The sequence below is a fragment of the Mchenga conophoros genome, linkage group LG7 (assembly GCF_057382185.1).
Source record: "Mchenga conophoros isolate Kocher_MC1m ecotype Shallow Benthic linkage group LG7, M_conophoros_male_GT1.1, whole genome shotgun sequence".
NCBI lineage: Eukaryota > Metazoa > Chordata > Actinopteri > Cichliformes > Cichlidae > Mchenga > Mchenga conophoros.
Window position 1 is genome coordinate 47110385 of NC_140532.1, and position 16948 is coordinate 47127332.

The 16948-nt window shown below is 42.5% G+C and overlaps 1 protein-coding gene across 1 annotated transcript in view; it reads right to left on the reverse strand.

Annotated features, from left to right (window-relative positions):
• The window catches only part of astn2 (astrotactin 2), a 303910-nt gene that overhangs the window by 242962 nt on the left and 44000 nt on the right, over positions 1 to 16948 (reverse strand). The window contains exon 2 of the mRNA XM_085279739.1: positions 1277 to 1464. Coding sequence (XP_085135865.1) covers positions 1277 to 1464 — 188 coding nt within the window. The remainder of the gene's footprint in view (positions 1 to 1276; positions 1465 to 16948) is intronic.

A 16948-nucleotide genomic window follows, 5' to 3' on the forward strand; every position in this document is an offset into this window, starting at 1 on the left:
TCCTACTGCCAGTTTCTGGAAGACACCTTCTTCAAGCAGTGGTACAGGAAGAAGTCTGCATCCTTCAAGAAAAACATGATTTTAATGCAGGGCAATGCTCCATCACACGCGTCCAAGTACTCCACAGCGTGGCTGGCAAGAAAGGGTATAAAAGAAGAGAAACTAATGACATGGCCACCTTGTTCACCTGATCTGAACCCCATTGAGAACCTGTGGTCCATCATCAAATGTGAGATTTACAAGGAGGGAAAACAGTACACCTCTTTGAACAGTGTCTGGGAGGCTGTGGTTGCTGCTGCACGCAATGTTGATGGTGAACAGATCAAAACACTGACAGAATCCATGGATGGCAGGCTTTTGAGTGTCCTTGCAAAGAAAGGTGGCTATATTGGTCGCTGATTTGTTTTTGTTTTATTTTTGAATGTCAGAAATGTATATTTGTGAATGTGGAGATGTTATATTGGTTTCACTGGTAAAAATAAATAATTGAAATGGGTATATATTTGTTTTTTGTTAAGTTGCCTAATAATTATGCACAGTAATAGTCACCTGCACACACAGATATCCCCCTAAAATAGCTAAAACTAAAAACAAACTAAAAACTACTTCCAGAAACATTCAGCTTTGATATTAATGAGTTTTTTGGGTTCATTGAGAACATGGTTGTTGTTCAATAATAACATTATTCCTCAAAAATACAACTTGCCTAATAATTATGCACTCCCTGTATCTGTCCCTGATCAGTGCTGATTATTCTTTATTGAACTGAATGATCTTCAATAATAAAGAGGAGGAGACACTGCATGACTAGTAGTAGGTTGGTTAGTAAATTAGTGTATTATCAGCTACAGCAGTATAAGATACACCGGTTTTGTGGATTAAATTTTTGCTCATACTTTGGTCTGACAAAGTATAAAATGCAATGCAGCCTCTACAAAATGGAAAGATTTTGTAAAAACCTTTTTAAAATATGAACACCTATCTGTGTGTAGGCCTTAGAGTGCAACATGTGATTTCAAAATTGACATTTTATTTAAATGACCTTTTGTTATGTCACAGTAATAAAAGCACAATATTAAAAGAATGAAACAAATAAATAACAACAAAAGAAAAAAAATAAAGGTCTGCACACCACAAACAGTCAACAATTCAAAAGCTGGACAAAACTTTGGAGGACCACAAAATATTTATATTTCTGCATACAGACACTTGCCATGCTGGACATGCATTCAAAGCTACAACCACAGATATTTCACTTTTAGTGCTTAGAACTTACCATAACTGAGATGTGTAGCAGATGCATGTGTTCATGCAGCACGTGGGCCGGTTCCCGGGCAGTAGGTTGTGTGGTCTGAGCTAAAAGCTCAGACTCAGTCATGGACACATGGAAGTACAGTGTCCCATTTTCCAACCACTGCTGCTTCCAATGTACCTGAGAAATTTCTTCCCCAGTACCAGACATCTCTGAAAAGAACAAAGAGAGAGAGAAAAAAATGTTTTTTGCCTATTTTTTGTTTTTTATGAATAAGACAATGCACATGGACTGTCTGTGTGTACAGGGCACGTTTTGCTAATGTTACTCTGTAAGGAAAACACATCCATTCAGTTGATCTGAAGAAACTAACAAATAACGGTAACATCATACGGGATTATGTGTGCATATATTTTGTGCATGGCCTTGTCTCTGCACGCACAAACAGTCACTTCCAACTAGAAATCTAACTTCTGAAGATTATAGATTTCTTAGGTTCTGTTACAGCTGCGCAGCTGATTTGGTGAGAGTTGCTGTCAAGCCATTTCTCTGCTTAGCTGCTTTGCAATCCTTATTATGACAACTTATTAAGCCATGGTATTAGTTAGAGATTTGTAGAAATTCAAAAAGACTAAGTGGAAGTCATCACAAATATTTCAGCCATTACAACCAATACATCGCTTCAATTACAGATAAAATTAGTCACAGATGGAAAAGGATTATCCATGCTCATGTCCATTTGTTTACACTATTTTTGCCCATTTTCTTTTTATTTTCCTGTCACCCAAAAACAACAGACTCAAAAGTCTGCCAAAACTTTCAATGGGCAGATAATGGGTTCATTAAGCTCAATTTTAAACATATATATCAGGAACAGTCGCAGAAACGCTGTCACTGCCCTTCTTCTTATCTGCGTTAATCATCCTACATTATATAAACCACCAGCTTCAGGCTAGTACTTACTTGAACTATCTAACAAAGGAAAGAATGAAAGGAAAGCTGGAAAAGTTTATAAGGAAAAGTGTGCAGGAAATGTACGAACAGAAAAAAATGACACACTCAGTTGAGTTTTATGGAGCAATGGAAAAAGGAGATGAAAAAGAGCAGGGAGATCACTGGTTTATCTTGATATGGATCATGGCACAAGAATCTAATGCTATCAAGTGGGAGTGGCTGCTCAGTAGAGCAGTACTGAGAAGCCTAAGGGAGCCTCCGATTACAAAGCTTGATACAGTATTTGTCATGTGGCTGGGTGACAAGGGCACAGACATCTACTGACATCTTCTATCGGTGGCAGGTAGCAAATGACAAATGGCTTTGGATACAGCTGGTTATTAACCTGCTGACTCTGGGTCAGAGGACACGGGCAGCAGGGGAGGGTTACATGAGCTGTGCTCAGCACTGAGACAGGCCTTTAGGTGCAGGGGGAGAATGCGCAGAACAGACACTGCATAAGAAAATGACACAGTTCATCATGGTAGAAATCATGTTGTTATATGCACAGTTATAGTTACTTAAAAATATAGTCGTGTAGACCACAATTAATAACTATTTTCCCTATTTTATCCTTTTTACTAACTGTCGGGGGGAAGGGGGAGGTGGACTGCACAGAGGCAATCATTACATTTCACAAGCACAAATAATAATATTTTTGGTTATGATGATGATGAATTATTTGACAGTTTATACATAAATCCAATAAAAAACTGCTTTAAGTTATAATGCACATCTTAAATGCAACTCTTCTCTGTGAAAGTGCACTTGAAACGTCCACACTCTTGCAAAAGACCTGGGAAATGCTGTATAATTTTGCTGACTACAGCTTATGATAAAATTTTGTAGGGTGTGACATTCTTAAATCCTACAACTGCTGGCTATTCATCTCTTAATGTTTAATCTGCAGGATGAAGGGAGAGTGCTTTACCATCTCTCGGTGTGAGAGGTCAAGTTTTGTCTGCTGGGCCACCAGTAACATACCTCCTGTGATGCTACTGTCTCCTGCCAAGCTCCAGTCAATATTACCTTTCTTACACATTTTGACTCTGATTTTACACAACAGTGACAATGAGTTTGATACAGATTAAAAGTGTTCCTGTGTGGAAAAGTAAAAGACACAGTTTACAGTCACATGCAGAATAGATGGGAAGTTTCTAAAACAGTAGATGCTGTGAGGTTGTTGTGTATCTCTGTATGATCATTATGCAGATGAGGAAAGACTATTTTAAGACAAAAGAATGGTGTGTGTGTGTCTGTGTGTGTGTGTGTGTCTGTCCTTGTCTTTTGTTTTATGAGGCTTGTCATTGGGCATGAAGCCAGACGTTAGTGGGACATAGGTGTATGGCCTCAAGGTCTACTTGTAATTCATTAGGAGGCTCATTATTAATGTGTACACGTGCATGAGTGCGTGCACATGTACACACTGGTTAAGTGTGTACACGTAAGCAATACTGCCAAACTGTGTCCAAGGACAGCCCAAAGAAATTCCAGTATTGCCGATTTCATAGACTAGGAAAGAAATGTCTCCATGAATCACAAAGTAATTATGGCACATCTTGATTACTGGACCCTTAGAGTGTGAAAACCTCTTTTAAAATGCTTGTGACTTTTTTATTGGCTATCTGTTCATAAAGTTTCAGTAGGAGATAAAATACATTATAGAAATTCTGTTATTCACATATGTCTGATTCTGCATGGATAAAACTGGCCATGAAACACTATGCAACAAAAGTGAAAATACTGATTTGGCCTCTTAACTTTTCATAAGTTTGCCTAACAGTTGGAGGAGAACTACTGAAAGCTTAGCTTAAAATCCTTGATAAAGTCTTCTTATTCTTTTCTAAATCCTCTCTGCAGGTACTTAATGTATAAATGAAATCTATTCAGCACTCATTGTCAGCAGAACTCTTATTACAAAACCTGGTAATCATAAGTGCTCACTGTGCGTCTTACTGTGTTTCTCTCTTTGCCTAATTTAATCTGCTTCTCCTCAAGGATCTTTCATCTTTTCCTCCTCAATTTGCAAGCCTAGACTAGAAGTGCTGAGTTCAATTTTGGACTTACTGTAGTTTCCACATTCTTTTAAATTTTGCCTTGAGCAAGAGTGATTTCCACTTAGGATAGTCTCTCAGAGTTATACTTTTGATGACACTGAGGTTTTCCACCAACACAGAGTAAGAACAGTAAGGCCTGGATGACAACACGATAGCTCTTCATTCTTCCTACACAAAATACTCAAAATAGTAATAATAATAATAATAATAATGATGATAATATTAACAAAGAAAAGATACAATAATTTGTAACTAGTAAGAATCTGTCTGGGTTTTGGTTTGGGGTTGGCGACGGAGGGTTGAGACACACAATACACTGCTTTTCTGTTACAGTAAAATACTGACAACTCAGCAACTTAAACATGGAAATACACTTGAAATGTTACGTTAAGACATGCAGGGATTTTTTTGTTTTGGTTTTTTTCCCTCCCCTTTTAATCTGTAGTGGTTCAGTACAGAACCTATTTGGGGTGTGGCTTAACCAATTAGCCAATTAGCGAAAACACCTTGTTAAATGTCAGTTGGTCAGCTCGTTTATTTGTGAAGGTGTGATTGGTCCACCTGGAATTTTTTCTCTTTCTGTTTTTTATTTAAACACAAACTGTTCGACATTTTGCAATGACCTCATTGAAGCCCAAAAGCCAAAATGCGTTGGTCACTTAATAAAGTTGTTCCCTATTACTTGAAGTGACGCTGGAGTCATCACGTCATCAGATCTTTGTCTTCTCCATGCACCTTGGAAGTAGGTGAAGTTGGGCCAGAAATATTTGTTGCTAGCAGCTGGAAATGGCATAGTTAGAATGCACTCAAACTCCTCTGTCATTTTTAAACCTGTAACTGTCTTTTTTTGCAAAATTTGCAGTGGGCTCATTTATGTCTCTAGTGGTTATTGGAGGAAAACACATGTAGATGGCTCAGAAATTGCCAAAACAGTGGATGAAGGTTAGTTCCAATTATTTACCACAGAGAGCAGTAGTCAGTGGTGTAAGCTCCAACCCCTCCATGTTCCCGAATTGGCTAAATGAAAGAAATAAAAAATAAAAATGGATAAATTGTGAAAAGACCTAAAATGGGTGAAACCAATTTAATCTGGCAACCATATTTGTTGTACAAATCTCCTTTACTATTATCCAAAAATGAAATACACATTGAAACATTTCACCGTGTACGCTGGCAGAGTATGCTGAACAGCAGTGCAAAGATCTGCAATGATGTCTTCCAGACATCAGCAGCAAAATCTAGGAACTGCTTGCTGACCATGAATGACACACGCACAAGAAAGATTTTAACATAGTGGTGGTTTGGGCATATTTTTCTCATTCAAAGCTTGAACTCATTTAAATACAATATCTCTAAAAATCTATGAGCCCACAGAGTCAAAATCTAATTCAGTGTCAATGGACCATCTCCAAAACGTATTACCTAAATACATCTTTAAATCAGTTTTCAGTGCTTTTATTTCCAGCTCAGGGAAGAGCAGCAATTTTGGAGATACTGACTTTGCTATCAGAAATTTTGCTTTAAATTGAAGATGCAGTGTCCTTTAAATTCAGACAGCCACACTGCTTACACCTTACAGTATGACTCCTTCTTCAATATCACAAGTACTAATAGAAGAACAACTAGGTTGTATGAGTCCCTACCTGAAGAAGTCTGACAGACGTGAGTTTAAAATAGATCTTGTATCTAATTACAAAGGCGCTGATTAACATATGCATGCCCATACATTCACACATTTTTCTGCTTGCCTACAAAACAACTACATGTTCCCAAAAGGTTAGCATTCATCATTATAAAGGTGATCATAGCTGTGCAGTGTCAGTGATTGTGCAAACCTGACAGCTCCTTGACAGTTCGTCAGCTCTGCAACAACTACATGTCATCAACATTTACTTTGATGAAAGCTGGCACCCTAAAGGCACTTTGCTGCCTGTCATTACATACGTGGCATAAAGTGTCACTCTATGGCTGATTGCACCCCACATCTCACTGCTTAGGCTGCCTATAGTATGGATGACAACACAATAGGCAGATGAAAATTAAATAATTCACATGAGAAAAGGATGGAATCACTGGCTTCAAATTTCTCTGCAGAAAATGAAAGCGAGGACAGAAAAGGAGAGGTGAGAGTGTGTGTAACGGAGAGGCAAACAGAGTGGGAAACAGAAAAAGGGGAGAAATATTTAACAGTCTGACACTCATCAGAGGTATTCAAGTATATTGGCATACCTTCTAGACATTCAAATTCTGCCACAAAACATTCCTGTCAGCTGTGACACTGGCACATTTGGTATGTTTTCATTTCAGCTTCACACAACTGTCGACTGTCAATAGAAAATGTTCAGAACAACCAGGCTTTAAAATTGTGTCTTTCACTAGCTGCTGCTGATGTGATAACCTTGTAAAATACCAATTACCATGTATAATAACCCTGAGTGCGGAGGACTATCTAGGCAAATCTAGGATGGGCTACAGTAGCAGGGTTCTCCTTCCAGTTTAATACCCACGCCACCCTAATGTCTCATTATGAGCACTAATGGAATAGCTGGAATTCACATAAAGATCAATTGAAATGAGCACAATTAAAAAAGCATAAGGGTTTTTTTTTCAGAAAATGTCAGTGTTGATTACACAGAGCTTCCACACACTTATGGTGATCACACTAGGTATAACAAAGTAATACGTTAGTGCGTTAACGATGATTTTTACATCGTTAAGTTCTGGACTTTCTATCGATCATTTAAATTGTGAAATAAGTGAAAACAAGTAAATGAGAAAGCAAGTACAGAAAAAGCTGTAAGTACAGTTCTACATTCAGCACATCAGACTGTTGCTGTACTTCCTCGCTCAATCTGCACTGTGGGATCCAATTCTGTTGACTCGACACCTGTTCCTCTGGATGACCTGGTTTTCACCTCACTTCCCCACATGCTCGCCACTGCAGAGGCCACTTTATACTCTTCAATGGCATTTCACAAAATGAAATGTTAAAAGACAAACATATCTACTAATAATATCACCAGTTTCTACATTATTACCTATTATCCCGGGAAGTTTTTAAAAAGGGTTTGAAGAGACTTCTGTGATGATTAAATGTGCTTAATGTAATGGTACTCTCTTAATGGCTCTATTATGTGAAACCATCTCTAAATTAATCATAACTTGGTGAGTTTGTTTAGTGACTATTAGAGTACATTCTAAATGCATATCATTACTGCGCTGCACACAGAATATAGCAAGGAAAACACCAATTACAGTTAATCTGTGCTGTAGGAAAACGATTACAGAACTTAAAACAATAACAACAATTTTGTCTCTGTATTTCTTTAAAAGTGCCTCTGAAAAATCTTGTGCTAACGAGAACTCCTAACAGTGTAGTACCACTAAAGCTTTATAGCTGATGTATAAACCCATGCTACCTCCCACTGCGTTCGATCACAGCAGCAGCTGGTGGACTGTGAACTGACCACCTCTTTCAGAAAACCAATTGCAATTTTTGAGCCATCACCAGTCAGGCTTCCAGCTTAAAAGAGAAGCTGACTTGTGATTTGAAAACAGGTAACCAAGGTTTGGTTAAAAATAGGACTGAATTGTAGTGAGTGACTTAAATTGAACAGATCGTTCATACATTTTCCCCCCACAGCAAAAATCATAGAAGTTAAGTGAAAGTAAAGTTAAGTTCACATAAAAGGGGTTTTCAACATAGCAGGTGTGCTTTAACTTTGTAATGCTCAGTACTTGTAAAATCAAGTTAGAACTCATTGTTATCTTACAATTTACACACTTTGTCACTCTGTCAAGAACTGGAGTAAGAAGTATCACAAAAAAATTAAAAAAAGAGCCACACAGCACAGAACAAGCCAGGCAGAAGTAGTAAGCACAAGATTTCAAAGGCTCTGGAAAGAAAAGTGGTGAGAGGTGTGTCTGAATACCCCAGGACAATTGTCAAGACAGTGAAGGACTTAGCCAAGCTGGGAATTGTTAAAGAAAAACAATACTAGAACCCTGCACATGAATGGACTGCAAGATTGGAGACCAAGAAAAGCAGAAGATACTCCTTCAAATCAAACTGATGGACAACCTTGAGAAAGATTACACATACTGGAAATGTGTCCTTTGGTCAGATGAGACAAAACTAGTTGGCCACATAGTGAGTTGTACCTTACCCACCGGGAAACTCAGTGGTGGGAGAATTATCCTGTGTAGATGTTTCAGTGGTATCTCGAACTGTGAATTTCATCAGAGTGGAAGAAATCACGAAAAAAGAAAGATATATCAATTTTTTGAAAGAAACCCTCAAACAGTTAGCAGCATAACTAAACAAAAGTTACTGCTGGTGAAGAACAGTCACCTCAAGACTGAAGTGACTGTTACTGACTGGCTTTAATTCTACTGAACATCTGTGGAGTGAACTGAAGACCGAGGTCCATGCCAGAAGATCCAGGATGAGGAAAATCTGGAGGACTTTCAGAGATTTGCTGAAATAAGAACGAACTGGAATTGCTCAGGACACATGGGGGTTAATAATTCTGTCCTCATTTGTACAGTGCTGTGAAAAAGTATTATTGACCTGAAATTCATTGTCACATAATTACCAGTTAAAAATATAAACCTGAGACTACAGTCTCATGCACCCAGTGTTAGGTGTAAAGTGTTACAAAATAATGCATTACTGTAATCACATTTCATTTTTCCGCAATGCAGTAATGTAACATGTTACTGTACTAATTTCAATATTTACAGTGCAGTTACAATTATGCAATCACTTGCACTACAAAGGTTCTTCAGTTACCTGCACACCGGACCGAAAGAAAGTGTCAAACAGACAATCACTTTTCTCCCTACGCACGTCCTGCTGCAGTCACCTGATTTTAGTTTGTGTGTGTGCAGGAGGATAATGGTGAAGCGGTGAAGCAATACAGCTTTTTCAAGAACAGAACTATGGACATAACTTTTAGTTTTATTGCACAAAAGGACAACAGCGCAATGATAAAGTGGAAACTGTATCCAGGAAACAATTGCAATATACTGCTAACACAACTTCTGCTCTTTGCAAGCATCTGCACAGACAGAATGCTAAAGAAAAGTTCATCTCTGGCTCTCTTCCAAAGTATGTTTTTTATCCTGTCTTCCTTCTCTCACCCCCATTCGTCACGGCAGATGGCCGGCCCTCCCTGAGCCTGGTTCTGCCGGAGGTTTAGTCCTGTTAAAAGGGAGTTTTTCCTTCCCACTGTCGCCAAAGTGCTTGCTCATAGGGGCTCATATGACTGCTGGGTTTTTCTCTGTATGTATTATTGTAGGGTCTACCTTACAATATAAAGCGCATTGAAGCGGCTGTTGTTGTCATTTGGTGCTGTATAATTAAAATTGAATTGAACTGAATAGCCAAGAACCCAGAGAGATGATAAAGCTGTGAATGCCAAGCAGCCAGATTAGTATCAGGTAAAAAACTGATGATAAGTCAGCCTTGAAGCCTCCATTTCTACCTGTTCATATTTCTGCCATAGAACTGCTGTAGCAATGGCTTTGAAGACTCTTTGCATTGTGTTGTCAGGTTTGTGTTCATACTTAGGCTAAAAACTAAAAGAAAGATCATATGTGTGTCCATATTAGCATAGAGATTTGTGTTGTTGTCTGGGACTGTAGCCTAAGGTTTATATGGTTAACTGGTAATTAGAGTATGTGACAGTGTTTTCAGATCATTTATTGGAGTAACAAGAAATTAATGTAAAGAGTAGCATAACGAATTACCCCAACACTGCACACACCAACACAAATCCACATCCTAATGATGATACACATACAATCTTTCTTTTAGTTCGCATGGTGTTGAAGGTTTTGTCATCTATGTGATGCAGTCTTGGAGCTCTGGGGAAGGTTCACCACTGCTCACAGTGTTCTGCAGCCTTCAGACCTTTGAACATTGGCCAGGTTCTATTTAACTTCTTTATTCAGCTGATCTAGCAGTAATCAGTTCTTGGTGTGGCTGACGAAACTGAACTCAGATTTAAAAGAAAACTATGTTAACCCAAGTTAATTCACAATTTAAAAAGATGGGGTAACTACTTTGTCCCACAGGGCCAGGTAAGTGGTGACATAACAAATTAAGTCACCATTTAAACAAGTTATTTTGTATTTAATTGGGTTATATTTGTCTTACACTAAAATTCATTTGATGATCTGAACCATTTAAGTGTGACAAAAATGCACAAAACCCCAAAACAAAACAAAAAAACAAGTTAAATACCATGAAAAAAAATTTTTTTTAAAAGATTTTGTATTATTTTTTAATTTTTTTTATATTTAACCAACTATAGATATTGTTTAACACTATCCAAAGACAAATGCAAAGCAAGAAAGGCACTATAAAACAAGATTTCTTTTACTGTTGAACTAACAGATCTCTAAGAACCTTTTTGTTAAGAGTTAAATTCAATAAACACATAGCTGTTTGTCACTGACCGCACTGTGTGGCTCAGCTGAAGCCTGGATTATCTCTCATTAGCATTGAATACACTATATTGTTTGTGTAACTATCATATCATGCCTGTGGGTGTGCAATTCCATGTACATGCCTCCAAGTACTGTGTATGTATGTATCTATCTATCTATCTATCTATCTGCTCATGGCTTCATGACTTCACTAGAGCTCAAGTCATGATCATCTTCATTTTAAATATAAGTCAATATATTATTTTAATTTCTTTAAATGACATGTTTATTGGGTATTTAGGTGTAAATAGAAATGGACTTTTCTTCAGAACATTACCATCCCACTAAAAAGTACTTCAAGAGTAATGTGTGGCTCTATAAACACTTTGCTCATTGTGCTTTTTGGGATTTGCAAGGCAGAGTGCCAAAAAATGAGCAGGAGCCCTCCTATTCGTAATGTACTTAAAGTGACACATTAACAGGATAAACAGTCCCCTTATCTGCTGAGTGCATAGGCTTCTTCTAAAACACTACAATCCCATTAACAGGACCTATTCTGATTTCACATCTCTCCCATTCACTCCTACTATATGTAAAGCTTGTCCACTGATGGGAGTTGTCTGCCAGTGCCAATGTGGGAGGCTTCAATATAATAATACACACATCAGAATTTACTAATCCTTTGTTTTGGTCTCTTCAATTGAGACCTTGGTCAAGTTCAGTAGGTCACTCACAGTGAAGTCTGTTTCCAATTAAAGCTAAATAAAGGAAAAAAAATAATCTTAACACATACTGTTTAAGAAAGCTTAAATCCTCCTAATATGTAATGTGAAGGATAAAACCACTGCAGTTTTCTTGTTGCACGTTAGCAATTTCTGTTTATTTATTTATTTTTTTCAATTACTTATCTTTCCTTAGTATTCAAAGGTATACTTGTATACTAAGAAACTGGTCACAATTGAAATAGCTAAATATTTACTGATGGCACTGAATGTTTAGAAAGTGAAGTTGTGTGGGGGGGAAAGGAACAGAATGTAACAAAGATTTCACAGTTTGCAATCAAATCATATTTATCCCACAGATTAAGATATCATACAAGTAAAAGTAAGCTCATCCACGCAGTCTCATTAAATTGGAATTATTAAAGTAAATCAACAATACACTGATAAAGTGTATATCTTTGATTATACTGACTAAGTTATTGCTCTAAACAGAAAATAATATGACAAATATAAAATAAAATGTGCAACTGTTATTTCACTTCCTCTTTCAGGTAGAATTAATGTAGCATGGAGGTCTGGGAGAGTGCCTGTGGAGCAGCAGAGTGGGGTGATAGTTCCCATTTTCAAAAGAGGGACATGAGGGTGTGCTCCAGTTTCAGGAGTATTACGCTGCTCAGTCTCCCCTGGAAAATGTATTCATTTCAGGGTGTGGGGAAGGAGGCTCCAGCTGATTGCATTGCTCCTACTGAATCCAAGGTTTGACAAAGTCTTTCCTGGCTGTGGAACAGCGGACCAAATTATTAAATTATCTTTGTAAAACTTCTCAAGGTATCAAGGGAGTCTGCAAGATAAGTGGTTCCAGGTCCATTGCCATGGGCCATAATGTCCTTGTATAATAAAGTGGGAGTTGTGTCTGCATCCTTGTAACTAACCATAGATGATTTGGGCATCTGTTGCCTCAAATCATCTCACTTTGGAGGGTTTTGAAGCAACTAGGAGAAGACCGAGGGTCAGGCCATATATTTCATAAGGCTTGGGCAGGGAAACGTCTCTTGATCCCCCATAAAAATCTCCAAAGACTAAGAAAGATCTTTGCATTCTGCCATCATGACTTGTGTATGTGCTTCCAAAGGAAGCACTACCTTCTCACAACAAAAAACTGCTGATGGCCAGTGTGAAATGCCATTTTTGCATTGCAGACTTGTTTTTTACATTACTTATCCATGTCATCATGTGCCACATTTGCATGGCACTGGCCTAGCTGTTAGTTTGACAACTCAAGACTTTCATAGTAAGGCAAATGTCCACACAACATAGAAAATTCTTAGTGATAGCATGTTTGCAGCGTGCAAACATGTACAGTAACAGTAATGTTACCATTAGCTTTGAATGTAGGCCCAAAGGTCAGTGCTCTGTCAAACGTGCAATGCTGAGGAACACCACTCCAAATTAAATGAATAAATTAATAATTGCAAAGTCTCCTTCAAAGAGCTGAACTCGGGAGTTTTGTAGCACGAAAACCACACAGAAACCCACAACTCCTAAAATATGGGTAATACTATGCAGCCCTTTGCATTCATTGGCTCATCTAACTACTCAGAGCACTTACTTTGTGCTTTAATGGGCTATGTAATAGTCTGATTTTAAAAGGTAAAACATCTTAATAAAAATGATCTTATTTGGTGATTTTTTTTCTGTCTTTTTACCGTGAGGGACATGCTTAAGTGCTGGTATAAAAGCCAGAAGAAATGCTGTTTTGCCAAGAGTAACCTTGTAAAAATGTAATGGGATTTCTTCAATGCACCCAAAAAAGGTCAGGGATGATTTATAGGGGAAGTTCAACTTGAAATCTCATCTCATTATGTAGGAAAAGAAAAGGCTAAATAACCAAGTGTATACCAGACTCTGAATATGATTGTATATGTATTCTCATCTTCTTATAGATAGAATAGAATAGAATAGAATAGCCTTTATGTCAAGGCTCGGCTGTGTGGCAGGCAGGAGGAGGACCCAAACGCAAAACTCACAGACACGGGGATGAACTCAAAATCACAGCTTTAATGCTGGAATGGCAGAACATAGGAAATACAAAACTAAACTGGGAAAAGTAAACTAACATACGCAGAGAGACACAGGGAGATCCACACAACATGAGGGACGACGTCACACTGAACAGAGGGAGACGCAGACAGAAATACACAGAGGGTTAACGAGGGAAGTGGGAACACACGGGGAACACAGGTGACACTGATAATCATAACGAGACAGGGCGGGGTGAACTGAACGCTGACGGGAGAGGTGAAACAGGAAGTACAGAGGAGAGAGAGCACGGGTAGAACACCAACGTAACGGGCAGGGGAGACACGGAATAAACACGAAAGGGGACGAGGGCTCATAAATACATAGAGGGCACACAGGGGAAAGAGAGCACGGGGAGAACTTAGACATAATGGGCAGGGGAAGCATGGAATAAAACATAAGGAGAGACGAGGGCTCACAGATACACAGAGGGGCACACAGGGAGACATGAAGGGCAAGGGATCAAAACTAGAAGCCATAGAATAAATCACACACAAGTACAATAATACGAAAATCACAAAGAACTAAAAACGCTGGGTCAGGAGACCCAGGACCGTGACAGTACCCCCCCCTCAAGGGCTGGCTCCAGACAGCCCAAACACAGAAAAACAAAACCAAACAGAAAACAACCCGGGGCGGGCGGCGGGGGCCCAGGACGGAGGGCTCGGAACAGAAAACAAAAGAGCACAGCAAACACCGGAGCCCAAGAAAATAACTCAAACACAGAGCAGTTCAGGAGGCCGGCCGTGCGCAAGGCAACGGCGGAGACGTGGAAACAGTTCAGGAGGCCGGCCGTGCGCAAGGCAACGGCGGCGACGTGGAAACAGTTCAGGAGGCCGGCCGTGCGCAAGGCAACGGCGGCGGTGAAGGAGACGACGGAGCAGTTCAGGAGGCCGACCGCGCGGGAGGCGGCGGCGACGATGACAGCGCTGGTCCGGGGGCCGACCGTGCGGAAGGCGACGGCGGCCACCCAGGAGAAGAGGGTCCGGGGGCCGGCCGTGCGGAAGGCGACGGCGGCCACTCAGGCGAAGGCGGTCCGGGGGCCGCCCGTGCGGAAGGCGACGGCGGCCACTCAGGCGATGACGGTGCAGTTCAGGGGGCCGGCCGCGCGGAAGGCAGCGGCGGCGGCTCTCCAGTGTCAGGCGTACTGGCCGAGGCCCGGTGGGCACAGGACCAGTCGAGACGGGACCGGGCACAGGACCAGTCGAGACGGGACCAGGCGAAGCACAGGCTGAGGCGGCTGCAGCAGACGAAGGCTCTGAGGCGGCTGCAGCAGACGAAGGCTCTGAGGAGGCTGCAGCAGACGAAGGCTCTGAGGCGGCTGCAGCAGACGAAGGCTCTGAGGCGGCTGCAGCAGACGAAGGCTCTGAGGCGGCTGCAGCAGACGAAGGCTCTGAGGAGGCTGCAGCAGACGAAGGCTCTGAGGAGGCTGCAGCAGACGAGGACGCAGAGGCTGAGACCGGGCCAGGCGAGGTTGCAGAGGCTGAGGCCGGGCCAGGCGAGGTTGCAGAGGCTGAGGCCGGGCCAGGCGAGGTTGCAGAGGCTGAGGCCGGGCCAGGCAATGACGAGGCGGTCGCAGATGGCGGCTGGACAGGCTCCTCGGGCCCTCCAGCTGATGCGGCGTGAGGCTGAACGGGCCCCTCGGACCCTCCAGCGGAGACAGGAGGCTGAACGGGCCCCTCGGACCCTCCAGCGGAGACAGGAGGCTGAACGGGCCCCTCGGACCCTCCAGCGGAGACAGGCGGCTGAACGGGCCCCTCGGGCCCTCCAGCGGAGACAGGAGGCTGAACGGGCCCCTCGGACCCTCCAGCGGAGACGGGAGGCTGAACGGGCCCCTCGGACCCTCCAGCGGAGACGGGAGGCTGAACGGGCCCCTCGGACCCTCCAGCGGAGACCAAAACAACGCCAACAGGCATGAAGTCCTTCGGCCGACATGAGGACAACTGGCGCTGCACTGAGCACTGACTCTGCCCAGGCAATGCGAACATGGTGCAGTTCTTAGGGGGCTGCTTAAACTTCAGGGGTCCAGAATCAGCTGGTGACTGAGACCTAGCCTCTGGGGAAGCCCTGGAGTGGCAAACTGTGCCAACGGCGGCTAAACCATGGAAAGTACCCTGAGTAGAAATCCAGTTGCCTCTCTGCATGGCGTGAATGAGCAAAACTGGCGACACAGGAGACTGAGCGGAGAGTGGCTGCTGGGCAGCTAACTGAGTTACTGGAGACACGGGTGAGAGCGGGAGCTGAGCTGCTGGACACACGGGGACCTGAGCTGCTGGACACACGGGGACCTGAGCTGCTGGACACACGGGGACCTGAGCTGCTGGACACACGGGGACCTGAGCTGCTGGACACACGGGGACCTGAGCTGCTAACGGTGGAGAAGTAAATGACTGCACAGGGGACTGAACTGATGTCTGTAGTAACGGTGGTGGTGAGAGTGGAGTAGGTGGTGGAGTTAATGGCTGAGCTAGCGGGGACACAGGAGACTGAACTGAGGGTGGCGGCGAGGGAGCTAACTGAGCTGCGGGTGGCGGCGAGGGAGCTAACTGAGCTGCGGGTGGCGGCGAGGGAGCTAACTGAGCTGCGGGTGGCGGTGAGGGAGCTAACTGAGCTGCGGGTGGCGGCGAGGGAGCTAACTGAGCTGCGGGTGGCGACGAGGGAGCTAACGGAGCTGCGAAGGGCTGCGAGGGAGCTAACTGAGCTGGAAGTAGCAGCGAGGGAGCCGACGGAGCTTCTGGCAGCACAGAAGGTGAATTAGAAGGCCGAATGTCCGGCTGTGGGGTGGCGCGTCGGCGGCGTGAATGCCGTTTCTTTTTTGATGATGGCTCTGACGGGCCGAGCGGCTCCACATCCGGCCCTTCAGGCAGGTGGGTAGTAGCAGCTGGGGGATGAAGGTGGAGCTCGTTGCGGATTAAATCCTGTTCGAGTGGGTGGAGCGCACTGAGTAGCCAGGGAAGACCAGAGAACAAGCGCTGTAGTCTGGTTTCCACAGCACGGCGAAATTCCTTCCCCTCATGTTCGAGCCACAGATGCAGGAGTCTTTCCACGGAGTAGATTATGTCCAGACGCAGTTCTTCTGGTGGGTTGAGTGCTGCTGGGTCCATATCTGGTGACGTCGTACTGTCAAGGCTCGGCTGTGTGGCAGGCAGGAGGAGGACCCAAACGCAAAACTCACAGACACGGGGATGAACTCAAAATCACAGCTTTAATGCTGGAATGGCAGAACATAGGAAATACAAAACTAAACTGGGAAAAGTAAACTAACATACGCAGAGAGACACAGGGAGATCCACACAACATGAGGGACGACGTCACACTGAACAGAGGGAGACGCAGACAGAAATACACAGAGGGTTAACGAGGGAAGTGGGAACACACGGGGAACACAGGTGACACTGATAATCATAACGAGA